Below are 27,080 nucleotides of genomic sequence, written 5' to 3'. Positions count from 1 at the left end.
ATAATACAACAAAGTAAAAACAGATTACTACTAAGGTGACCTTGGCCTGAGAACGAGGCAGAAAGGACATGTTAGGTTCCTGCATGTGGCCATCCCTGGAGGTGAGTTACCTGGCGGCAGGTTGGAGCCTTGCAGGCTCTGAGTCACTGTTTCAGGCCCCATTGCAGCAGACATGCCATAGCTCTCCTCTAGCTTCTGTGTCTGTAGTGCAGGTTTCTTCAACTTCATATAGGTGAATGGGGTGAGGAAGCGAGAGTTCACGGCCAGAGCCTGGGCCTTCTGCCTCAGTTGCTCCTTCTCCTGTTTGTCATTGCTCTGCAACCAGGAGTTCAGCAGCTCCTTCATGGTCAGGTAGCTCCAGAGACGCTTGAGATGGTTGGGGTCCTCCTCACCATCACCCTTGGGCCTGGTGCTTCCTGTGACATCATTCCCCACCTTTTGGGGCTCCACGGGCACATCTGTCTTCAGTACAACAAATTTCTTACTGTTGCTGGCCGTGACTTCCACGTGCAACCGATCCTGCTTCCTGTCCACCAGCTTCCCAGCAATGATGATCTCTGAGCCATTGAAATAGTTGGGGAAGAGGGTTCTGGTAGCCTGCTCCACGAGGCTGGGCGGGTAATCGATGCGGATGTCAGAGAGCAGAGGGGTCCTGATCTCATCGTAGAACCTGGAGTAGAGAGGAAGAGAGAGAGAGAGAGTGTTAGGGTCAGGGCCCAGCCCTGACTGCAGGCAGGACAGGAAATTGTGGGCTGTCGGAGGGGTGAACCTGACCTTAGGAGCAATTGAGTCCAACATTCTGCCCAGGAGAACTTTGTTCATAGGAGGTTATATAGCAGTAGCTTGAACATCACCGGTGAAGAGAACTCACTGTCTCATAAGGCTTCCTCCTCGCTTCCGACTGCTCTGAGGAGGAGGAACCTCCATGTAGTAGACCACACAATCTTCGCCCTGCCGTTTCCACCCACTGGTCTCTCGTTTGCTTCTGGAGTAGCCCAGTACAACTTAGGCTAATCTAACTTCACCAGGACAGCCATTTGGGAGTTTGACACACACTGCTCCTAGGGGTCATCTTTTATTCAGTCTAATCAATCCCCAGTTTCATTAACTATTCTTCAGGTAATACAACTGCAAGGTTCTCTAACCACTCTGGGTAACCTTCCTCTGTACACGCCTGAGTTTCTCAAAGGGCCTTTTAAAACACTTTTCTTAGAACCAAATGCCTATTGCCAATGTGCTTTAACTAGCCCATTACACTTGAGAAATCTGACTTTGATTTTGCCACTATGCTTTTCAGTAATGCAGCATTTGTTTGCATTAACGTTTCTCCTAGTTATGTCACAGCTGCTAGTTTCTGAGTAAAAGGACAACTAAAATCCCTTCCCAAAGATCTAGGGAGCATAAGCTGTGGAGTTAGACTTCTATCTCAGCTACTTCCTTGCTATATATCTTGGGACACATAACTTAATCTCTCTGAACTTCAGTTACTTCCTCTATAAAATTGGAACATTAACAATAATTACTTTGGAAAACTATTAGCTGTTTCGCCAGACCCAGTCTCCCCTTCTTTCATAGTAACTTAGTTTTAATTTGGTGATGCCCATCCAGCTACAAACTACATTTCTCAGCCTCTATTGTGGTCCCATATGGCCATGGTCTCCCCAGTGGAGTATGAGTGGAAGTGAAATATGTGCCCTCTGCAATGCTCGCTTGATATAAAATGGCTTGCTCTGGCTCTCTTTTCCTTCCCCACTTTTAGTGCTGGAACACAGAAGGGGTTGTGCCCATTTCGTCCTTGGAGTTAAAGACTACATCTAAAGGGTGCAGAGCAGTGCAATGGAAGAAACCCGAAATCTCTGCATGACCTACCTCCTGGAGCAGAACCGGGCCTGCCAGCCTGTTCCAGGATGGTCATCCGCATGGCAGTTAGCCTTCCCCCTGGCACACCCACTCCTAGGGTTGCTGTGGGGCTCACAGGAGGTAAGGCTTGTAGAAATGTCTGTCATGTCATGAGTTCTCAATAAATGTTGGATAGTGACAGTATTTTTAGTAGGTCAGTCGATTTGTTTCAATGTACTTGCTTTTGCTTATGAAGCACATATTCAACTAATGCATTTAGTTAAATTGAATGTCATTTTGAATGATTTTGAAAATGTGGGAAGCTGATCTGTGTTTTTATTTAAATCTTTGATAAAAATGCTAGGGAAATAATGGTGGCCAGCTCCATTCCTAGGACCCATCTCTACCGTCCATCTTTGAGACCTCCAATTAGATTTATCATTGATGAATGTTCTTTAATTATGGCTATTAAACACCCATGAAGGTACCTAAAGCTCACTTGTCCTTTTAAGTATCTGCACCATATGCCACCAAGTAGATTAAAGCAGTAATACTGAACTGGGAGTTGGCACATTATTGAATCAACAGCAAAGTTATATCCCATCTTTGGCATCTTGATACCAAAGGAAGGCACTGAACTGAGTTAGAAGACATAAGTTCTAGTTCTTTCTCTGCCTCAAATATATATATAATCAGTGACTAGTGTCAATTGGTCATTTCACTTCCAAAAAAATATGATCATTTTAATAATCAATATTACTCAACAGTTACTTCTCGTAGCTACTGCACAGGACGGAATTATAGTGACTATACCAGGAAGTGCTTTGAAATGTCAAGAAGACAATTATAACAGAAAAGCTAATTGAACATGTAACATATGATAACAATCCTGCCAATACTTTACACAGGTTTTCTCATTAAATTCTGTCAATTGACCATAAATCTCACTTTATAACGAGGGGACTTAAAATGCTGCCTAAAGTCACGCAGGACCAGAATTTACAGCCAGACCTGCCTGATGGATTTCAAAACCCAACATGATGTCTCCCAGTGTAATGAGTTACAGTCATTTCCAGTAGACTCGAGGTTAAGGTGCAACAAACCATCCTCATTTCTGAGTCTCCCATAAAACGCAACCCTCCACCCCCTTCTGAGAACCTCTCATCATTGTGCCGAGGAGACAAACGGACCCAATGAGCTGTGAGCCTGCGTCCTCCTCCTCGTGAACACGCCGTGAGAGGCCACAGTTCTCCAGTGACAGTTTCTCCAGCAGCTTGAAGTCCACATCATTCCCAATGCCGATGGTGAAGATGCAGATTTGGCCCCGGGCAGCCTCCTTAGTGTTGTTGAGAATCTTGAGGGTGTGGGTTTCCCCAACAGTGGGTTTCCCATCCGTCAGGAAGATGATGAGGGATACACTGCGATCTCCAATGTCGTTGTGGGCCACATAGTTGTTGAGCAGCCTGATGGCCCTCTGCAGGGCCCCGTTGATGTCCGTGCCTGTGGGACACCAAAACAGGGCAGCTCAAGCTTTCACTCACGTCCTTCCCCTGGCTTCCCACTCACAGCTGTGGTTCACTGCAATCATTTGAGGATTAGCGGGGGTGGCACTGGGGAGGAGGGGAAGAAGCCCCCCAAGCATGTGGGGTGATTGTAAGTTACATGGCCTAACTAGAGACCTTGCAAGTGTTTGCTGAATACTTTAACTGTTTTAACTCATTTCATCCTAATAACAACTCCATCATTATCCCCATTTTACAGATGAGGAAACTGAGGCCTAGAGAGGTTAAATGACTTGTGGATGGTGGAGCTATATTCAAATCCAGGTGATCTGGCTTCAGAGTCGATGTTCCCACCCTGGCTGGCGTGGCTCAGTGGATTGAGGGCCAGCCTGCAAACCAATGGGCTGCCAGTTCAATTCCTAGTGAGGGCACCTGCCTGGGTTGTAGGCCAGATCCCCAGTAGGGGGCACTTGAGAGGCAACCACACAAGTTGTTTCTCTCCCTTTCTTTCTCCTTCCCCTCCCCTCTCTCTAAAAATAAATAAGTAAAATCTTAACAAATGAAGAACTGATGCTTCCAGTCCTGATATTACATGTCTTTGAGAGGAACAGATTAATTTTCTGTCCACCTGCAGAGGCTGGGGCAATGAAGTGCCAAGAAAAAATACAGGAAACCATAAAGTTTCTAAGGTTTGGATTCCAAAAGAACATAATACACATCGACTCTCTGCTAAAGCTTTATGCCCACTTGCACATAACATCCTAATTGTAACCAAGAGCATTAAAATAAATACAACTAGCAAATATTTGTTGAGTGTACACTATATGCCAGGGGCTACGCCAGGAGCTGGCGGATATACAAAGATGAATAAGAGTTTCTCCTCTCAACGACTTTACAACCTTGTCACTTCCTGCCATAGGTCAATGATCAATGGTACCATATAGTAAATCCAATTATTATTTCTCCCATCAACTAGTAAAACAGTTCCTAAATCTCACTGTTGTGGAGACTGGTAGGAAATCCCATTGTAAGTCCAAGTCTGGTGCAAGAAAGATGAAGTTCCAAATGAAACTCATGTGGGAAATCAAAACTTTATCTTGGACAGGAAATGATGAATATAAGAAAGATGAAAAATCCCAAATGGAAGAAGACTGTTGGGTGTTTTGTTTGTTTCCAGGTGACCACCAAACCACAATAATCGAGACAACAACAAGAGATGGTGTCTCCATAAATGGCCTTTAAGAAAGTGGGGAGGGGTCAGGATCGGTGACCGTAAACACTCCAATATTGAGTACCTATTGCATGGGCACTGTACCAGTGACAAAGTTGACAGCAAGAGTAAGACCAAGGCCCTGAGTTGAAGGAACTTACATCTGTCCAACTGGATAACATTAGCAGACTGCCTCTAGATACGCTAGTTTTCTTAGACTTCTCTATGACCTTTCCCTCCTCTGCACACTGACCTGAGCACCACACCCAAGCCAGGCGTGCAGACACTCAGAGCCCATCACACTTTCCAACCACAGTGTCTCCCAGGCCCCCTGGGGTTCCTGCTCTGCTCACAGTTTCAGCCCTGCCAAAGGGACTAAGGGTGCAGCTGGGCAGTTCCCCCTGCTGCTTCCTAAGGTGCTAAGATTTGAGCGCACAAAACTAACTCATCTATTTGGCTTTAACACCACACCCTAAAACAATTTAGAAAAACAACTTCACTGCTCAGGATCTGTGAGATAAACCAGGAGAGGCTCCAAACCCTATCAGGTATTCCCCCTCATAACTTGTTTGACCATCTGAGCTTGGGGCCTGGAAGAGACGAATTTACAGAATCAGTATTCAGAGAAACATAAGCTTCTGGGAAAGCTCTCAGCTGTTATCTCCTTTCCTGTGATAGTTTCAGTATTCAAATCCTTGTCTCTTGGCAGAAAATTTAGCTACTCACTTATTATCACGTCAAAGCTAACGTGAAAAGAAGGACTCATATTTACCTCCGGTGGGCGACATGTGGTGAATGTAGACTTTGCCATCTCTGATATTGTTGGGAGTAACTGATACCAAATGGTCCTTCCACACTTTGATCCGGTTGGAAAACCCAATAATACTGAAGTGATCCTGGGGTCGGAGGTCATGCAGGATTGTGAAGAGGGCGTCTTTGGTCTAGGTAAACACAAAACCAAAACCAGTCATGTCAATTGCATTAGTCCGCATGTCCCCTCGCTTAGAAACTGCACACCAGGAACAATGTCAGCGTTAAAATTAAGTGCCTACTATGTAAAGGGTACCGGATAAATGTCCAAGTAATGATTACTTGCTTTTATATCTCTTTCCTTTACTGTATATTTTTAAAGATTTTATTTATTTATCTTTAGAGAGAGGAAAGGAAGGGAGAAAGAGAGGAAAAGAAATACCAATGTGAGACAGATACATCGGTTGGTTGCCTCTCACACGCCCCCAACTGGGGACCTGGCCCACAACCCAGGCATGTGACCTGACTGGGAATCGAACCAGTGTCCTTTCATTTCACAAGCTGGCACTTCACCCAAACCACTGAGCCACAGCAGCCAGGACCCTTTAACTATATTGTAAGCTCTTTGTAGGCAGGTTCCACTCATCTTTGTAAACTGCCAGTGCACAAGAAGTTCTAGAGAGGTTTATTGAATGAACGAATGAATGAATGAATGAATAGAATGAATAAGAAGATTAAAACTACAAATAATAAATACCCTCAGGAATTTTTAAAAGTAGGAAAACTGGGCTGGAGTGATGTTAGGAGACTTCACAGAGAAGCAAGAGTTTCTCTGCGAAGCAGTTTGAGCACGAGGCTTAAAGGAACCGGATGTCTTGAAAGATAAGGCAGGCATTCTGCAAAGATGCAAAGCAGATACGTGCGATGGTTCAAGCAAAGCAAAGAGGTGACAGGGGTGAGCCTGCAGGAGGTGAGTGGATTCGAGGTGTGGAAAAAAGACACAGCTTGTGGAAAGAAAAAAAAGACCACGTGAAACTGAACACAGAAAAATTCTAGGAGTGTGAACAAGTTTCTAAAATAACCAACCATGTATTGAAAGAAAGCACTGTCTTCTCTAAACAGCAATATTATTAGACAGTTAAAGAGATTCATCATATGAAGTAAGGAACAGTCATCACATAATTGCCTTAACAGTGACATTTGGCATCTCTTACAGTGATTAAGAGCACAGACTTCAGAGCAGGCGGTCTGGGGTTGACCCTGGATCTGTCACTTTGTGTGGCCCTGTGGTCCTTGGTAGGAAGTTCTATCACTATCTGTCTTTTCTCGCTGTGCCTAAGTTATCCCACCTGTAAAGGTAGGACAATAATAGTGCTACCTCATCAGGTTGTCACGAGGATTGAACCAGTTGCTATATAGAAAGTACTCATAACAGGGCCAGGCATACAGTAAGTTATATCCGTGTTTGCTCTTACTTGCCAGCAGGTGGGAGGTGACAGAGCCAAAGAGAAACTGTAAAGGCTGAAGCAGTGATTGCAGAATGAGGTGTGCTAAGGAACTATATGGTTACCCTGAAAATATTTTATAGGTCTTTTTCTAGATTCAATGACTGTTAGCTTTTGCTTTATAACCAGCTTCAGACAGTACTGCCCCTTCTACCTCTCTAAGTGAAATAACCACAACTTTTCCCTTCTGAATGTTCCCTCTTCCTCTCCTTAGTCTTACTCTCCAATCTGGTACCCAACTGCTCACTCTCATATCCCTTCGTCCAACCCTTGAATTTCATAGGAACCTCAAAATCCACTCTAGATACTAACCTGGATGTATTTATTTTTAAATCTGTATATTGCATTATTTTAGTAAACTTACAGAATTTCTAGCCTGAGTAAACAGATGTTCGTTTAACATTCTCCTTATGGATCTTTACTGAATGAATGAAGTTGTGCCTCAATTTCCCCATCTCTTCATTCCCAGGCTGAGAAAGCAGTGCATTGTAACAATATCACTAGAAGCATAAAGATGATGACATCAGCAGGTAACATTTTCTGGACGTGGAATTATACCCCCAGATATTTTGCCAAGTGCCAAAGCTTTTCATAGGTTCAGGTGATGGGCCCATTTAATCCTCATAACCCACCTAACATAAAGTGACTATTAATATTCCCATTTTATAGGCAAAGTGCCTGAGGAATGAAAGGGTTAAGCATCATGCCCTTGGGGGCCTGGATAAAAACCAGGAAGTCAGGCTCCAGGGCCAACACTTACACCAGCAGCAGTGGAATCTCAGCCCCAAGCCTGCTGGCGCTGAGCGTGTCTGAGTTATAACCCTTATAATGTGCAGCTCATTTTGGGATTCCGTCCAGGTCCCTGCATGTTGATGGGCTCTGTTTATTTCTTTGTTTCTTTTACTTGGTTTCTGGCAGCAAGTAATGGATTAATTTCCTATAACATCCTTGCAGAAGGCATCCACCCGGGGAATGAGAACAATGAACGTATTTCATTAAATTCATCATCTCATGCTACAGAGGGCTGTCCCACCCTCCCAACTGCCCCCGGTTCTTCCATGAGAAAGAATGGCGATGGCAGGCCTTACTTTCATTTGGAGTCTAGGAATCCCCCTCTAGCCTCTGCTCCCTCCTCTGGGGCTGGGCCCCCCTCCTTCTAACCCATCACACCAGGTTGTTCAGAGGACACACTCACTGGCAGCTGAATTTCCTGTCTTCTCCCAACCCTGACTCCCACCTTCAGGAAATGTGTCTAAGGATCTTGCGAAAATAAGCAGAATCCACATCCAAAATTTGTCAGCCCGATTTGGAAGCCACTGAAAGGATCTGTGACCCTCTGCTCCTCTGGCTTCCCGGCAAAACCCTGTATGCCCTCCTCTCTGAACAGTGCTCCTCGCCCTTGCTGGAGCCTCCTTCTCAGACTGGCCTAGGGTGCCAACGGACTCGGCATCCCCTCCACACACACACACTGCATACGCCCCCTTAGCCAACTATTGAATGACGGATTCCACACATATCTCTAGAGCTCACCACTCTCATGAGAGCCAGACCTGTCTGCCAGCCATTTGCCCCTGCCTGTCCCATAGGCACTCAGATTTAATATGGTGAAGATCAGAAGCTTTGCCTTTCTATCCAAACCTTTTCTTCTCTGCTGCTCCCTGCCTGGAGAATGTCACCTCCAGCCACCCAGTGGTCCAGGTCAGAAACCAGTCATCGTGTTGCACCTTCTTCTTGCCCCTCTCCCTAAGCCTCAGGTTCTTAGGTCACCCGAGGATGGCGGTGCCACCTCTTTCTGTAACCCCTTCTCTTCCTAAACATCCTGTGACTGTAATCTGGGCTTGGGCCACCTCTGCTCTAGATTGGCAATACATTGTTTTTCTTCATTTGTATATTTTTTCTTAATGCAAAAAATTCATTTAAAAAATCAGAAGAAAAACATATAAGACTTACAAAATCCCCCTTACCTAGGGATAGCCACTATTTTTTTTAAATGTATTTATTGATTTGAGATAGAGGAAAGGGGTTGGGGGAGAGAGCGAGAATGTGTTGTTTCACTTATTCATGCACTCATTGGTCGATTCTTGTATGTGCTCTGACTGGGGATCGAACCCATAACTTTGGCGTGTCAGAATGACACTCTAACCAACTGAGCTCTCCGGCCAAGTGACATCACATAGCCACTATTAAAGTGTTGTACCACACGCCCTTTCAGGAACTTTCCTGTGTATGTACTCTAAGTAAAATGGGCTCATAGAGCATGCTTTTAATTTACTGTATCATATATAGTTTTCATGCCCATGCATAAATGTCTAATCATTTTAATGGCGCACTACATTCTACCATATGCATATACTGTAATTAGTATTTTAAAACATTTAAGCAGTACTTCTGTGAGACTCAGTCAGTATTCACACGTCTTTGTGCTCACTGCTGTTTCCTCAGGATAAATTCCTTACATGGAGCTGGTGTGGGGAAGGGCCTGTACTTTCTGAAGGGTTTAGCCTGTCCTCACATTGCTGCCAGAGTTTCATTTTCCAGCCTTCTCAGCATTCCGCTCTGGGCTTACGCATCACGCCCCAAGACAGCCCTTCTGGCCTCCTCACCCACACACTGCTGTTCTCTCAAGCATGGCACCCTGTCCTTTGCCTTCACAACATGTATAGAGAGAATGTAATTACATATTTGTGCATTTGCTTCTCTATCCAACTCATCCCTGTGCTTCTGAGGGCAGGGCCTTTTCCCATTTTGTTACTGTATCTCAATACCCAGCAGTGCCTGGCCGCATGACAGATGCTTGATGCAAGCTTCCTGAGTAAGTCGCCTGTCACACCAGACAGGGAGCTCCTCAAGGCAGCTGCCCCTTCCCCTTCCCCGCCCTCCCAATGTGGTATTCTACACACTGTAGGGTTTCAGCAGGCATCTGGTGAATGAGTAAATGAGAGAGAGGTAGACTTCTACTGAGTGAGCACAAAGGAAGTTAGAGACACAGCCCCTGGCTGGAGAACCTACGGCAGATGACACTGAGAATGATCATGTGTAGGAATCCTAGAGCTCACTGGTGGATGGTGTTCAAGTGAAAACAAACAAATCTGATAATTATAGTAAACAGATGTGGGTGGAGTGCCCTAAGTGTTGACGCGGATGGCATTTTCCAGGGAGCTGGCAACACTTTGTCCCTCACCCTTCCTTCAGGTTAGAGCCAGCACATCCCCAGTGTGAGCATCAGGCATCACTCCCAGTTGTGGGGTCTGGACCTCTGGAAACTCTGAAGGCCCACAGCTGTGACAAGGCACCAGCAAGCAGTGGCTGTCCCTGAGACAACACCACTGGGAGCCCAGCTCAAAGGCAGGCACTTGGAAATATTCCAGCTGCTCCCTGTTTGAGCTTGGAGCTGGCCAGGAACCCAGGGCGCAGGCTGGGACACGGGGAAACTCGTCAGAAGATTGTTGTTTGTTTAGCTGCTGGCATCCTTAAGGATCCTCAAACAGTACGATAAAGACCTCAAGAAGGGTGGGCTTGGCTCCTTTGCCGCTATTTTTTTTTCTGATTGTGATGGATATTCTGCTTTAGGAGTAGTTGTTCAAGCCTCTCCACCCTCCTCCCCTTAGCTCAGCAACTACAGGTTCCTTATGACCTTGTAAGGCCACAGCTGCAACTTAACCTCCCATGAACCAGGAAAGGCAGGCCAGCAGGCTCGCAGTCACTGCTTTTCCAGTTGCATTAGGACCTTCTGGATGGCCTCCCACCCTTTATCCCAAGGGGCCCGGACAGAAGCTGCCACTGACATTTGCAGCCACCACCATCCACTAACCCTTTCCTGCTCTCCTGAGACGGGCTGATGGCCCCAGGCACTCTGCAGGCCATTGCAGGCTCAACAGGCAGGCAGAAGGTGAGTGTCCAGATAGAAGAGTAACTGGGAGTGGGCTTAAGCTGATATTTCAACATGGTGTGTTTACATGCTTAAGATTAACAGAAACCGAGTCAAATATTTTCCAAGAGTACAGTCCAGAGAACAGGGTTAGGACATTCCAGAAGGATCAGAGGAAGCCCAGAAAGGCAGAGAATGTGTAATCCTAGCTGGCTTGAGGACTGAACTACACTGAAGGCACAGGAGCACCCCATGAGGGTTGGACTACTTCCCCATAAGGTCCCTCCCAAACCCTGGGTGGTAGCTCTAGACACTACAAGTGAAGGTGACGAAGTGAGCTGGTCACCCCTACTCCCACAACGGCCTCTCCAGCTAACCTGAAGAGAAGGAAAAGACACTGCAGGCCCCAGCACGCCATGTCCCTGGGCCTTCTTCCCCTATCCCCAAAGCTCCACCTAGTGGCCTTGCACTTTTGGAAGAAGTTGGCCTGCTGGTGAGGAGCAACCCCAAAGGCAGCTCTTGGAATGATACCCTGAAATTACCTTGCTAATAGGTGATCACAGGAGTCTGTGGAAATGTGTTCCTTGGAGATCTTTGAAAATAGGCATATTAAGTTTATGATTACACATATTATATTGCATTCAAGGGAGATTCATAAAATTGGGGGCAAGGGTCTGATTAGTGAGGAAGGCTTAATGTCTGACGTTGGAAGGTTACATTCACTCTTTGGGACCATAAGAATAGGCTCCGGGAAGTCACCATCCTCACTTGTCCTTATGGGGACAAGGACAGGAGTGGCTTCTGTGGGAGAAAGGCTTAGGTCGCTACTTCCAACAGGTAGGTGGTAAGCCTGTCGGGGAGGAGTTAGTAAATCTTGGGGAGACAGGGTGAGGGGGAAAGGCAGGAAAACCAAACCCTGTGCCTAGGGGAAGAAGAATACTGTGCACATAAGGGCCTGGCTGAGGAAGAAAACAGAATTCTTAAAGAGATCAGCCAGCAAAAGGCTGAAGAAGCCAAGTGGGTCTCCTCTGGGTATGAGCCGGTCCTGCAAGCACCAACCCCCAGCAGCAGGTAGCACACACCGCCCACCTGTCTCCAAGGGAGCAATCTACAAGCACCAGTCCATATATGTCACCGGAAGGGACCTTTACAACATCCGGATTATGTTTGGACTGAGGGAGGAAAAAAAAGTACACAAATGCAACTAATAAATGAAAAGGACCTATGTGTATTTCTTTTACTATTTAGGGAGTAAAGAAGTACCTTGGCCTGAATACAAGTATTACGCAAGAATCCTTTTAATCCTGGCTGTTTACAATCATAGAAAATAGGGACAGTTCTCTGTTTGAAATTATTTTACAGTGATGAATTCCTCTTCTTATATGTACTTTCCTTGGGTTAAAAGGGGGAGAAGTATCCCCTTTAAAAACAATGCCTCAGAAGTTAATTCCAGCTCTGCCTTAGGTTTATTATTAATTAAGTCTTTTAATCTCTGTCCATTTAAATGTCTTCAGGAACAAAGCAGGACATAAACAAACAAAAATAAACTCTCTGTTTCAGGTTCTCCATTCATGCAGTAGGGTTGGCAGTGGTTCTACTTGTTCTAGTGGATCTTCAGGAAAGAACAGGAAGTAGTCTCCTCTGATGGCGTCTGTAGGAAGGAGCAGAGCTGGGCCCCGGAGATGCAGCTCCCTCTCCACTCTGTACTCACGAGGCCCCTCGAAGTACTACTGCAGGAAAGGGAGTGTCCCGGAGACAGCTTTGTCCTGGGCACTCTGGGTCCCTGAATTAAGCCCTGCTGGGACAGGAGATGGGACCTTCCTCTGCCTCCCTCTCCCCCTTCCCTACAAAACTGACTGAGCCCAAGCAGCTGCAGGCTCTTGGCACAGCCCTCAAGGGGGTAAGTGCTCCGCTGGCGGGAATGTCCATGAAACATTCCCCAAGTGGAGCAGCATTACATAATCAGACTCTCAGAATGAACTGTCAGTGGAGCCCATCGACAACCCAGCTGCTGCCCACTCCTTGCTACCACTTCTGTCAGGGTACCCATTTGATCCAGCGCTTCTCAAATATTTCTGCATCTGCATCAAACCACACTCTGACACAAAAGGCTTTTGTACCACAAACAAGGGGAGCCCATGACATCACAGAAGGAACTCAAGTTCAAGGGTATTAGTTAGATATGAGCCATCCCATGTTTTCAGCAGAATGCCTGTACTGTTCTCCTAAGCAGTCCTAGCATTTGCCTCATTCTAAAATGTTTACCATGGAGTTGACATTTCCTCATTCATTGATCTACACAGTCCTTTTAAAGGAATCCAAGAGAAAAACTGTCTGTGATGAAAAGCTTAAAATAATCCAACAATGAAATCTAAGACCATCTGAGCCATGAAGGAGAATCATGATCAACACATACAGACCATGAAAAGAGCCCCAGGTCTCTGAGATGATATGGGGGAAAGGAATATGCCCAACATCAACTTGAGCTGCAGCTCAGCCTTCTCTCTTTCCTAAGTGGGCAGAGTTAATGCACACTGGTGGGAGGAAGGGAGCGGTGTATCTACATTGTAAGCCTGCAGTCCTTCCTGATGCCAGTAGGGGAACCCTCAGTGCCCAGCACGTCCTGCTGCTAGGTGTAGGATGGCACTGTGGTCACTCTATTTGAAGGGACAGATGAAAACAAAAACAGCCTGTGACTCCAAGTGTGCCGCATCAGACCCCCCCGCAACCTTACACGACCACAGTCCACGCCGAGGAGCACGGGTACGTCCCCCACCCCAGCGTCTCTCCACACAGTCCACGGGCATCCAGACAAGGCGCTGCCTCGAGTCACCCTGGACTCCGTGGGTATCGATTACACCGGGAGTATTTCAAGATTGTAACATTTCAGTACCACAAACAACTATTCTGTAAACTGTAGCAGAACCTTATGTTTACATGCTGCGAGTCTTACAATAAGTTGAAAGAAACTTTTCTGAAAGCTTGTCGTAACTGACCCACCATGTAATCAGATTTTTTTTTTTAATTCCAACTTGAGGAACAAGGTGATAAATTGAGTGAAAAAGGCCATTTGTCCAATATATCAATGTTACACTTTTTTAAAAAATCTAGCAACAGATTGGCTTCAGAAAAGAAACTAAAACCTTAAAAAATAATGTTAGACTACCACAGATTACCAAGTACACTTTCTGAGCTTCTGTGTGCTTGGAAGGGGAATCAGTGGTAACGCTCTCACAGTGCCCGGGTCCCTCCTGTTGCTACAGCTGTCAATATCTCCCAAAATGAACCACTTTAGAGAATTTATGTTAAAAATGAAAAATTAAAACTATAATGCAAGAAACAAAGTATCCAAAAGAGGTGGCTCAACTGAATTTGAGGAATCTTGTTAAAAGACAAAGAAACTCGCTTTCTACTGGTCAAAATGTTCTCTTTGAAGAAAGATCAGAAATTAATAAGCTTTCTTTATATACCTAGAAAATTTGGGATAGAAGTCATCATATCTTCTAATATTTTAAAACAGTTCAGTAAATGCTAAATATTAACTTGAAATTTCACCTTAATGTAGAAAACACTATTTCTTCAGTCTCTACATTTTAATGTTCACAAATTATAAAGAGCCTATTTCTTAAATTAAGCAAAATCACAGGGTTTCTGTACTCAAAAATACATTATTTTAAAGCTATTATAATTTCATTTACCATTTTAATTCTAATTTCACATGCTCTTTTAAGGTAGTACTGTGCTAGATTGTATTGCAATACAATTCTGGTTCTGATGACCTGTTTAAAAATACAAAATAGCCATTTCTTCAAATCAAAAGAAAAGCACCTTTTTAGTAAAGGCTCAGATCTAAATACCAACAGTACTTCAGGACTGGCTTTAAAAGAGAATGTCTGCTAAAGACCAAATTCTGGCCGAATTCAGCCTTACTTTTAAGAAAATCTGAATGAGTAAACATATTAGAACATCTTCTGCAACGTAAATGTAACTAAACTTCACGAGTCTTTGAGTTTGGATAACATAATTCTAGCTTGAGAAGCAAACTCTCTCTCATGTTACCATTCTGGCTAACGTGAAAATTCATTACCTAATGTTTTGACTTTGCTTTGACAAATGTATCAAACATGTACCTAATAATATCACTGTACATTTTCCTAAAAAGCCCTTTGCCAATAACATATCTTTGATTCTTTATGCCATACAAAGCACACTCATTTTTCATGCTTGGTGTATAAACAACACAAGACTCCAAACAGTCTCCTTTTCACTTCTCTTCATGTAGAGGATTAGTACATAACCCAGATTTGCCCCCCAGTGTCGGTCTGATGCTTCTCATTCTAGAGCAGAGCCAAGAATATACTGCCTCGTCACTTCAATCTGTAGGCTCCAGGTGGTCATTAGCAGGCTGGCTTCATGCTCCAACAGGAAGTACATAAGAAGATGTGGACCCAGAGAAGTTCACCTGAGTATACAACTGGTGTCCTTTGTCCATGTTCTGACTCATCTACTGACTGACATGACTGAGTTGTTGGTCCCCAGTGCCCAGTCCGAATGCTGAAGTTCATATTGCCCAACTGCACACTTGGCTTCTGGAGCCCTGCCTGTTTCATTCTACAGAGCTTTCTGGTGGCTGACTCCCCGACCGTCCTTTCACCCATTCAACTTTCCCTTATGTATGAGTCCTCATGAGCTCTGTTTCCCTGGTGTGAGTGTGCCCTGTGCCACCCACTGTACACCCCCAGGGATGTGCCTGGACAAACATCAAGGATATAACAGAAAGATACGAAGGGGATGTGAAAGAGTCACGCTAAGTAGGAAACAGGGAACAACTATGAAAGAAGCCAACATAGCACCTGTAGACTGTATACGTAAGAAAATACTTAGAGGAAGCAAAGTCAGCCTCCATCAGACGGGGAGAATGACTATGTCCGTGTCTCTTTCCATCTTCCCTTACTCTTCAGGACACTGTGAGACTGGAAAGTAAGGTTTTCATTGCAAGAGGGAAGAAATTCTAAAGCCAGATGAACTTAATTGTTGGACAGTAGCAGGTCCAGAGTAGAGACTGGCAGGAGTTTTCTTCTGCCCAGTAATGCACGGAGGGCACAGTCCTTCAAAGGAACCGGCTATATGCAGAGGTCTCATAAGCCTATATTCCCTCTTCTGATAGCATTCAGCATCCCCTACTCCACCTGTAAAACCAACTGATCGATACTCCAAATGTGCCTTGACTATATCTCTGTTATAGCAGCACTTTGCGTGTGATTTTCACATGACTTTCCTTTTCCCCTGGGACTCCTGAAAGGACAGGCTGTGTCTTTTACTTATCTTTGTATCCCCTATGCCTAGTGCCTTCCCACAGCATGCAATCAATATTTACTGCATTCTTTGAGAACCTGAAGTCTGGAGTCAAAGCCAAGATGGAATCCTGAGGGACAGTCGGGTGTGCTGAGGAAGAGAAGGGTGGCCCCGATATCAGGCGCGGCAGCCCTCAGGAATCTCACCTCGGTGCAGTTTCGGCCAGCCAGCCAAGGGGATGCCAGCCAAGGGGAGGCCATCCCAGGAATGCCACCGCTTTCTGACACTCTGATAAGCACTTCAAGCACTTCCACATTTGTTATCTCACTCAATTCTCTTTGACTTACGGTGTTTATCTTGTTGCTACTAGTAGCAAAAGTTTCCTTTGGGGCCCTATCCAGCCCTGTACTGGGAAAGTCTGCCAATCTCCACGCAAGACTTGAGGGCAAAATTAGGAAGCCATTTGAAAGGGGAAGCTAGGCTCTTCGACAGGTCCAGAAGCTGCACACATGGTCTGCAACCTGAACAGACAATGCAGGGGTACTCAAAGCTCTGTATTGTTCACTGCTTCTTTCTACGAGAGCCACAGAAAGCCTTCATTCAGAGATCCTCAAAATGTTTTAAACGTGACCTCATTTGGGAAAGCCCTAATGGCTTCAACAAAAAAAATTTGAATGAGTACCTCCAATTTATTTTAAATCATCTACATTATAATTATTAAAGAGCAAGCTCTTTTAAACAAAAAATCCAAGTTTTCATGGCGGCCTTGGGATACTCTGAGTCAGAGACAAAAAATGTAGCCTTCCCTATGGCCTGCTGCTCGTTGCCCCACGTCCCAGATCTCCGTTTTGCAATGTATTTCTAAAACACATCTGCTGGTGGCAATGTGTGGACAAGAGCAGCTCAGTAAATGAAAACAAATACTATCAACTAAAATGATCTCTAGGCATATATCAAACGGTCATCACTCTAGACCAGCAAACCATTCTGGTCAGCAGACTACGGCCTGGGGTTCAAATCCAGGCCACTGACTGGTGTTAATAAATACAGTGTTATTGGAACACCACGTACCCATTTCTTTACAAATTGCTTATGGCTGCCTTTGTGCTACTATGGCGGAGTTGTATAGTGATGACAGAGACCATCTAGCCTGCAAAAGTTAAGATATTTACTATCTGTCCTTTTAGAAAATGTTTGCTGACCCTGTTGTAGAAATCCGGAAAGGGGGGAGGTAGACGTTTCTATTATTAACTGGAGCCATGCTGTCAGATGCATACAAGGTCTGTGTCCCAAAAAGGTAAACCAGGAGTACCCAAAACTTACATTGTCCATTTTTATTTGTACCGTAGCCGCATAGTGCCTACCTCCAGAGACCCTCCAAATGTCTGTGACACGATCTCATTTGTTATGCTTGCATCCCTCCTCTGCTGAGCTCCTTCATTTGTTTGGGGAGCTTTGGCCTCCCGACCAGATCACAACTCCCTGAGGCCCTTCTGGGTTCTGCTGTCATTGTCTAGCCTCCTCCCAGGTGGCTCAGTGGACCTGAGACTGCCTCCCTTTGGTCTCCATCACTTAAAAACTTCTTTCTCTATACCCCACTTTCCAGCATCTTCCCTCTGAAAATGTGGCAGACTCACATGTTCTGGAAGAGGACAGCTAGAGTGAATATACCATTAGACATCCTTAGACCTCACTGTCACCCACCTCACCTTCACTCTACACCTGTGCCATCCCCACGCTTGCATTCAGCCTATCCAATCCCAGTCGTAAAGTGGAAAGAAGTCCGTATCCACAAACGTGCCCAAGGTGTGCTTAAAAGTGAATAATTAAATACTGGTAGTTAATTCTATGCATCAGTGGAGAACAGCTCCACTGGTTTTTCACAACACCAAGCTGCAGGCTGAGGCCTCTTAGAGCAGCTGACAGCTGTGAGTCCTCACCTGAGACAGGCAGCTTTCCACATTATGTCACTTGGCATAAGAACAGGTAGCACTTGGCATTAAGAGGTGCTCTGAAGTTATGGTATGGTCTCACAGTGAAGAACGTTATGGTGAAGAACTTTAGAGTGGGGTAGACTGGGCTTGACTATGAATTTTTCTACCTATACCTTTGTGTACTTCAGCACAGTTGTGCCACCTTCCTGCCCGTCAGCTTCTCATTTATAAAATGGGGATAACCTTTCACTGGATTGCCGAAAGATTACATGGAAAACGTATGTGAAACCTTTAGAGTGCTTGGTTTGTGCTAGTCGTGCAATGGTAGCTGCCATGCCTTAGAAATGCCTGTTACATTTCATGTTTATGTGCCGGTATGTTTTTTACCAAAAATCATTACCTACCGTACTATGTACCATGTGCTGTGTAGGGTCTGGAAATACACTGTCATGATAAAGAAACGAGATGGTGCCCAGATCTGTGGAGTAATAGACTGCTTGCCTGTCAGGTTACATGTAACATGTCAAATAGCTCTTGAAAGCCCAGTTTTGGACAGTGAAGAAGAAACTCATGTCCTGAAGCACGAAATACGCCAGTGAGCGAAGTCCAGCAGCTTTCAGACGCCGCTTCTCCAATCCAGTTCCCGTTTCTCCTCATTTCAGTTTGGCAGTTGCAGATAGGAACCCCGATGCCTTCCTTCAACTGCCCATTCTGCCCACAGCCATCTACACATTCAACACAATTCCCATTAAAATACCAATGGCACAGTTCACAGAACTGTAACAAATATTCCAAAAATTTACATGCAACCAAAAAATACCCTGAATAGCCTCAGCAATCTTGGGAAAGAAGAACAAAGGCCACTTACAAAAAGAGCCTGGTACTGGCATAAGAACAGATACATAGACCAATGGAACCAAACAGAGAGCCCAGGAATAAACCCACACCTGCATGACCGACTGATATTTGACAAAGGAGGCACACGCATACAATGGAGCAAAGGCAGTCTCTTCAATGAATGGTGTTGGGAGAACTGGACTGGTACACACAAAATAATGAAACTAGACCGCCAGCTTATACCATGCACCAGAATAAACTCAAAATGGATAAAAACCTTACATGTAACTTACAAAACCATAAAAATCTAAGAAGAAAACATAGACAGTAAAGTGTCAGATATCCCACGTGGCAGTATTTTTGCCAGCATATCTCCTAAGGCACTGGAAACAAAAGAGGAAATAAACAAATGGGACCACATCAAATTAAAAAATCTTCACAGCAAAATAAACCATCAACAAAAAGAAAAGGGAACCCACCTATATATATATATATGTGTGTGTGTATATATATGTGTGTATATATATATATACATATATATATATAAAAAACATTCAACATCACTAACCATTAGAAAAATGCAAAGTAAAACCTCAAAGAGATATCTATCCCCCGGCATAATGGCTATCATCCATAAATCCACTGACAACAAGTGCTGGCGAGGTTGTGGAGGAAAGGGAACCCTAGTGCCCTGTTGGTTGGAATGCAGACTGGTGCAGCCACTGTGGAAAGCAGTATGGAATTTCCTTTAAAAATTAAAAGTGGATCTGCTTTCTGACCCAGCAATTCCACTTCTGGGAATATATCATAAGGATTCTGAAACACCAATACAAAAAATATATGCACCCCTATATTTATAGCAATGCTATTTACAATAGCCAACATTTGGAAACAGCCTAAGTGCCCATCAATAGAAGAGTGGATAAAAAAGCTGTGGTACATTTACATAATGGACTACTATGCAGCAGTATAAAAGAAGAAACTCTGACAATTTGCAACAGCATGGGTAGACCTGGAGAATATATGCTAAGCAAATTAAGCCAGTCCGTGAAAGACAAATAGCACATGATCTCATTTATATGTAGAATCTAACGAAACAATAAACTAACAAACAAAACAGAAGTTTAGCAACATAAAGCAGACTGGCAGCTGCTAGAAAGGAGGGTGGGGGATGGGATGAAAGATGGTGAAGGGATTAACCAAAAAACACTTATGCATGACCCATGGGCAAGGACAACAATTTGGGAATTGACTTAGGGAGGGGAAGGGTGGGGCTAGGTGGAGGTGGGGCAATGGAGAAAAAGCAGGAACAACTGTAATAGCATAAATAATAAAAATAAATAAGTTTTTTAAATACTTAAAAAAAAGAAACATAATGCTTGTTCTTTACCCTCTGAAACTGTTGACTAAATTATGTGGAGAAAGGAAGACAACCTCCAAAAACTACATGGGAATCTAGGATTGGCAGAGGACAGCAGATTCTGAGAAGAATCTACGAAAGTTATAGCACGAAGGCATCTGGTAAATGATACATCAGTCACTGCTGGGTTGCCAAAGGGGGACCTTAGCCAAGAACCTTAATATGAAGGTAAAAGTAGCAGACCTAATTATATAGATTAAGAAAAAGAAAGAGAAAAACCTGTAGACCTTGATCAAGGAAAAATGTATTTAATAGATACATTCTCCTCAATGTTCCCGAGAACATGTGTTTGCTGGTGCCAGTGCTTTAAACATGCAACTAACAAGAAAACGGTCTGACCTAATCACAAATTTTGTTGCTCTTCTCAGTTCTCTTCTCAGTGAGAAGTTTTCCAAACTCAAATTGAGAGGCAAAAACCTAGCTTGATCTAGCGCCAGAGCCGTCTTTGAACACACTCATCAGTAAAAGCACAAGGGAGAAAACAGAGCCAAGCCATGTGCCAGCAACCTGTGCGTGTGAGTGTGTGTGGCTGTGGGGGGTGGGGGCAGATATCTGTCCCCCTGCTGGTTAGATCTGGCTTCCAGACTCTCATTCCACTGAGATTAGGATCAGGACCAGAAAATGCCAGATGCACACAGCTTTGAGTGATCCCAGGTACTCAGTATACATTTTTAAGGTTAAATAACCTTTACAATTCTTTATAAATCAATTGTTCAAGTAATTGTTAAATACTAACTATGATCTACATCAAGATGAGTACAGTGGAGTATTTCAGAGATGAGCAGAGCCAAGAACATGAAATATTAACAGTGAATGATCCTTCAGAGAATTTGAGGGGACTCATGACTAATGTCCAATGTTGCCAAATTCATTGACACATTACAAAAGCCCTGTGCTTGGGGGTAATTTTCCTCTTCACCGGTGGACATGATGTTGCCTATAAGAGTCTGCAAAGAGCCAACTTAGCTTTTCACTCAGTGCTGTGGTCTTAGAGAAGCTGAGAGCTGCTAAAATAGTCAGCAGTTTTCAAAACCACTCAAGACAGCAATGGACATTAGAAATTGTGTAGAGGCTTCTGACATGTGTTTGGCTGTCCTTGGGTACTCCTGGAAAGAGGCCATGCTGCAGAAGCCAGCAGAATGCATGCCAGACTTTAAGTGCCTAGCAAGGAACGGAATTTTAATTTCCAGGAATGAAGGAAGAGGGGAGAATAACGAAGGAGTGATATCTATCATTATATTGCTCTTGCACAATGCGAGGAAATCCCTCCTTCTGAAACGCAGCCTTGTCGATTGGGTTTTGAAATGGCGAACTGCCCTGACCCTGTACCCATTGGCACTTCTGTCACTGCAGACACCGCTGCTTCATCGCACTGTTCCTTGCACTAAGACACCACAGGAGTATGGTTTGACTTAAGGACTTCAGAGTCAGACCTGGCTTTGAAGCCTCCCTCTGCCATGTCCTAACTGACCTACATGCCTTTGCAAACCCTCAGCTTTTGCATCAGTAAAATGGGAATGACAGCTAAATTGTTACAGAGATTAAATATCCTTTTATTCAATAATTCATGTACTACCTTTAACATAATGCCTAACATATTGAAAATGTTCCATGCCAAATTTTTAATACTTACTCAAATTATTTTATCATTAATGGCAAGTCTAGGAGATCTCAACTTAGTTCACTGGTTTTCTCTATACAACTTGGAGTAAGATTTGTCTCTCCGAGGGTTATTTAGTAAGAAAATTCTTGATAGTTCTCCCATCAGAAGTGGAAGAAAACCCTGTACACTGGTATAGACTGGGTTTGAGGTTTAAACCTTGAAGTGACTCAGGCACCTAAAGAAGTAAGTCCTCTAGGTTGGTGTGGCCTTTGAGTGACTAATGCCTTTTCATGATGATGCAGTAGAACTGACCATACATTTTACCATTTTGATGTTTTTTAATGTTTATTGAGAAATAATGTAAATATTTTGTTGAGTTCTACAGATGTATACTATAGAAATTTTCATTATAAATAATGTACATTATTTAAAGTTTCACAGTAGGAAGATAAAGATTGTATTTTTTAAATTTGAATTTATTTAGTTACTAATACATTTAACTCTTTTTCATAATCTTACTGAATCTTCTTATTTCTTTATGGTAAATTTCTTTATGGCATATTCTTTGACCATTTTCTTATACAGGATTAATTTTTATTGATTTGGAATAGCTCTTTATATATTAAAGAAAATCTTTTTGCTGCATAATTTTTTTCCAACTTTTATTCACTTTTATTGTTTTAACTTAAAACAAAAGTTTTTAATTTTTATATAGGTGAAGTTATTAAGTTTTTTCCCTTTTAGTTACTTTCATTGCATTTAGGCTTAAAAGAGGCCTTTCAAACTTTATTTCATTTATTTTTTTAAGGATTTTATGTTTAGATTTTATGAGTGGGTTTTGAGGTGGGGATGGTGTGATCTGATTTATGTTTAAAAATAACATCACTCTAGCCCTGACCAGTGTGGCTCAGGTTGTTGGGTGTTGTTCCGCAAAGCAAAAGGTTGCCAGTTTGATTACTGGTTGGGGCACATTCTTGGGTGCAGGTCTGCTCCCCAGTTGGGACAGATGCAAGAGGCAACCGATCAATGTTTCACACATTGATATTTCTCTCCTTCTCTTTCTCCCTCCCTTCCATAAAGGGATAACCATAAAGTATGATTATCATACTTTAAAACTAGTTAAATGCACACTTCTCTTTTCTTATATATTTTGGAGTGTGGGTCCTTGGTTACTTTTAACTGCTTAATCCATTTGGAATTCTTAGTCTGGTAACAGTTTTAAAAGTTATAAATTGGTACAGACTTTCTAAAAAATGTTTTTGTAATATTTGTAAAAACCACATATGAGCTGGTATTCTTTGCCCCACTCCTAAGAATTTAATTTAAGAAAATGATTGAACATGCGGTCAAGGGTTTCTACATAAAGATGGTCATTCCAATGCTGTTTATAACAGCAAGAAACAGAAATAACTTAAAAGTCTCTCAAGGACGGTGGAGTGAGTAAATGTTCTTCGGCTTCACTGTCTGACATGGTAAACAGCAGCCACATGTGGCTTTTGAAATTCAACTTTATTAAAATTAAATAAAATTAAAAATGCAGTTTCTCAGTTTCATTAGTCACATTTCAAGTGCACAAAGGCACACATGACTAGTGGCTACCATATTGGATAACAGACATATAGTACATTCCCATTCTCATAGAAGTTTCTATTAAATAGTGCTGCTCTGTGGCCATTAAAATCAGGTTTTTAAAAAATATTTAACAATGTTGGATGTATTCACAATGTGATGGAAAGTAAAAATGTCAAAATACAAAATATTTGGTGGTAACAGGAGTTCTGATTGGTTGCAGTAACTTAATCATCAATATCTTCAAGTTATGTTTTTTTCAGAGAAAACCCACACACTGCCCTCATTAAGATCATTGCCTTAAAGAAAAAGAAAAGAAAATCCGAAGCTTTATAGGTGTATAGAAATGTATTGAGATACATGGGGAAACCTAGTAGATGGCACCCACTCAGTAGCTGTTAATTGATACAAAATCCAAATGGGAATCATCATACTGGAATCAGATGCAAGGCCTAACTAACACTGTATTCTGTGACCGACAGTGGTCTCAAAAGAAGCCATGATTATTTTTCTGTCAATATCTATCATCCAGGTAACAAAGGCACAAAAATCCTTAGCCCACAATGACAGTTAAGAACTTGGGGTACATAAAGCAAAGAAATTCAGCACATTTGTAAATACAGAAAGGCTGTAAGTCCTCTCAAAGATCAATAAATAATCAACCACTACGAAAGACTGCTTCACTATGAGTGAATAAAACTTTGGGAAATGGTGCCCGTAAAGGAAACCTACAGGTAATTTGTACTCAACCTTCCCACCAAGAACAACTGAAAAAGCTAAACAAAATGTCTATTTTTTTTTAATCTTTGAGGTATCAGAGAGTTAACAAAATAATAAGAAAAAAGATCTGAGAGAAGATAAAATATAAAGAGGTAGGCTCAGCTTGTAGGATCCCTTTTGTCTACGGGATGTTTGCCAAGGCCCAAGACGTATCTGAAGGGCTGAGCATTTAGTAGTTCAGGAATCCAAAAGCTGAGATCCAGAGACCACCAATGACAGGTGCAATTCAGCTGTGAGCCATCGGGGCCACCTAGAAGACCCCAAGCCCTGAAAATGGGCTAACGTAATCCCAGATTATAATTTCCTCAGATACTCAAAAAAACAAACCAAAACTTTTTCTAGAGGCATAGATCATCATCTTAGGCCTCAAAATATTTCTACAAACAAGCTTTAAAATATAATGTCCATCATGCAATCAAAGATAACCAGTCACACAAGGAGAGAAGATGAGAAACAATGAAAGCAACTCCTAAGCAGCTCCAGAGTTTAAAATAACAGCATACAGACTTTAGAATAACTATGTTTACTGTGCTTGAGAAATTTTTCTTTAACTATTAAAAATTTGAAAAATAACTGAAAATTCTACAAAGTGACAGAGAGGGTTTGGAAAAAAAACAAATGGAAATTCTAGAACTAAAAAAATATAATAACTAAAATAACTCAATTAGTTTAACAGTAGTTCAAACATACCTGAAGAAAGAATTTGTGAACTGAAAGATAGGTCTGGAATAAAATATGAAAAGACAAAAGCTGGAATAAATAGAAGAGAGCATGGGAAACAGAGGGCATGGAGAGAGAAATCCAACATTGGAGTGCTAGGAAGGGAAAGTTAAGTCAAAGCAATTTCAGAAAAATGGCTGGGGATTTTCCCTTGAATACACAAATTCATGAAGCCCTAGAAACTTCAGGCAGAAAACTAAAGACAAAAAGGAAAATCTTAAAAGCAGTTGATAGAAAAGTTACTTTTAAAGGAACAACAGTTAAAAATACAACTGACTTTTCAACAGAACAATGGAAGCTGAGAGAGGGGACAGTGGAATCTATCTTCAATGGGCTGAAAGAAAATCGCTGCCAACCTAGAGTTCCATACCAGTAAAAGTACCCTTAAAAAATGAGAGTGAAATCAATAAGTTCCAGGCAAATGTGGACAGTATACTTTACCAGTAGACTTATATTTAAAAAGATACCTATCAGTGTTCTTCAGGACAAAAAAAAGTAACCCCAGGTTGATGGAAGATGGAAGGTTAGATGTGCAAAAGGAAAGGAAAGCAATAAAAAAGCATCGGTGGGCTGAATTCTGCACAAGAATGTGATGTTGAAGAACTATAAGAAGCTGACTTCCAGGTGAGGTTGTCTTCCTCCCATATTAGCTATAAATTATATTTGACTGTCCTCTGAAAGAAAATAGTTAAACCTAATATTCATATCACATTTTGGCTTTTTTTTTTTTACTATTTTGGGATAAAGAAAAATCAAATGCCATAAAGAGATCAATATATTATACTACATGATTTAAAAAATATAAATGGCCAAAGAAGCCATTTATAAGTGATAATAGAGAAAATGTGTACAATAGTTATCAGTTAGAGTCGGTTTCAACTGCCTATAAAGTGGGACCTAGGAGTGGAAACAGGTGGGATAGAAGGTTCTCATGAGGTTCAAGATACTGTTTTACTCATTATGTGTATTATTATTTGGTAAAATAGATATTAGTTAAAAAAGAAAAGCTGAGATCTAAGGTTTTGATAAATGGAGTGATATTAACTGGTCTGGCAGTCAGTAGCTCTTTCCATTTTCTGTTATATGAGTGGAAAATATATTATAAATGCAAATTTCTGATATTTGGCGTACCAGAGTAAGATAAGGAAAAGTCTTTTCCAGTGGTTTGTTTTTTTAAAAAAGTATGTAGTTGTACTTTCAAGATACATTAAAATTTTCAGTACAGGCCACATGTACCCTTGAGCTTCCTCCCATCCCTAAAATCTTAAGATTCATCCTAAGTACTGTGAAAATATCAGTCCTGAATTACTGAGATACAGGTCTAAGATACTGAGATACATCCTTTGTTCTAAGAATGTCAACGGGGCTGCCAATGAATCTCTTCCATTGCTCTCAAAGGGCATCACTACTGAACAGAATCATTCCATCAACAATGGTGTTGCTGAGTGGCTCTCTCAGTATAGTCCTGTCTCACTCACATTATCCACTCTGCAGTCTCCTTTACTTCAAGATGTTTCTATAGCACGCCCCTCTGTTCTCTGAAACCACCATGCTGAAATGAGCGTTTATGTCAATGGTTTAACTGAATCAGATTAGGAATGCCCTCTGCAGGCAGCAACAGCTGGATGGTAAAGCAGACATTTGGCATCAATTGAATTTTATGCACATCATTGTCCCAGGCAAAAGTGAGAGAGGAAAAAGTGGGCATTTGTCGCTCACCTGCCGGAGTTTGGTTCCTACCATGGAGGCGCTGCTGTCAAGCACAAACACCACATTCTTGGGTAACGGAGGGAGGTCTTTGGGGGCAAAGTAGTGAACAAAATAGCCATTTAGAACCTGTTGGAGGGAAAAGAAAGTAGAAATGGTAGTATCCAGAATAGGCAGAGAAATGAACTAAAACGGACAGTATATGGAACTTTCAAAAAATCAAAGAGAGCATGAAAGCAGGGTCAGATTCCATACCCAGAGCCAAAGTATTCATAGTCCTGACCCTTCCAAGAGAACGGCTTGCTAATCTAAGCTGTACAAGGGATAAAATCATCCCTTAAAATTTTATCGACTATATTGACTGATTCAATTCAAATTATCCATACCCTTCTGCCACTTACCACTTGAGAACCTGCCTCCTTAATTATCTGTTTTTTTTTTTTTTTTTACCAAGCATCTTACAAATTGAGATGTGAAGAAGACTCGCCATTCTGGGTGCACATTAGTACATTTTAATATTCCAATCCTGTCTCTGGAGCAA

The 27,080-nt window shown here is 42.5% G+C and overlaps 1 protein-coding gene across 1 annotated transcript in view; it reads right to left on the bottom strand.

The window, feature by feature from the left end:
• ITIH5 (inter-alpha-trypsin inhibitor heavy chain 5) overlaps nucleotides 1-27,080 on the bottom strand; it is an 82,131-nt gene that overhangs the window by 8,027 nt on the left and 47,024 nt on the right. The window contains exons 7-10 of the mRNA XM_024580352.4: nucleotides 26,552-26,668; nucleotides 5,324-5,492; nucleotides 3,030-3,339; nucleotides 111-670 (exon numbers count right to left, since the gene is read on the bottom strand). Of these exons, the coding sequence (XP_024436120.2) occupies nucleotides 111-670; nucleotides 3,030-3,339; nucleotides 5,324-5,492; nucleotides 26,552-26,668 (1,156 nt within the window). The remainder of the gene's footprint in view (nucleotides 1-110; nucleotides 671-3,029; nucleotides 3,340-5,323; nucleotides 5,493-26,551; nucleotides 26,669-27,080) is intronic.

The sequence above is a fragment of the Desmodus rotundus genome, chromosome 4 (assembly GCF_022682495.2).
Source record: "Desmodus rotundus isolate HL8 chromosome 4, HLdesRot8A.1, whole genome shotgun sequence".
Classification (NCBI taxonomy): Eukaryota; Metazoa; Chordata; class Mammalia; order Chiroptera; family Phyllostomidae; genus Desmodus; species Desmodus rotundus.
This window is presented reverse-complemented; position numbering and strand designations above follow the sequence as displayed.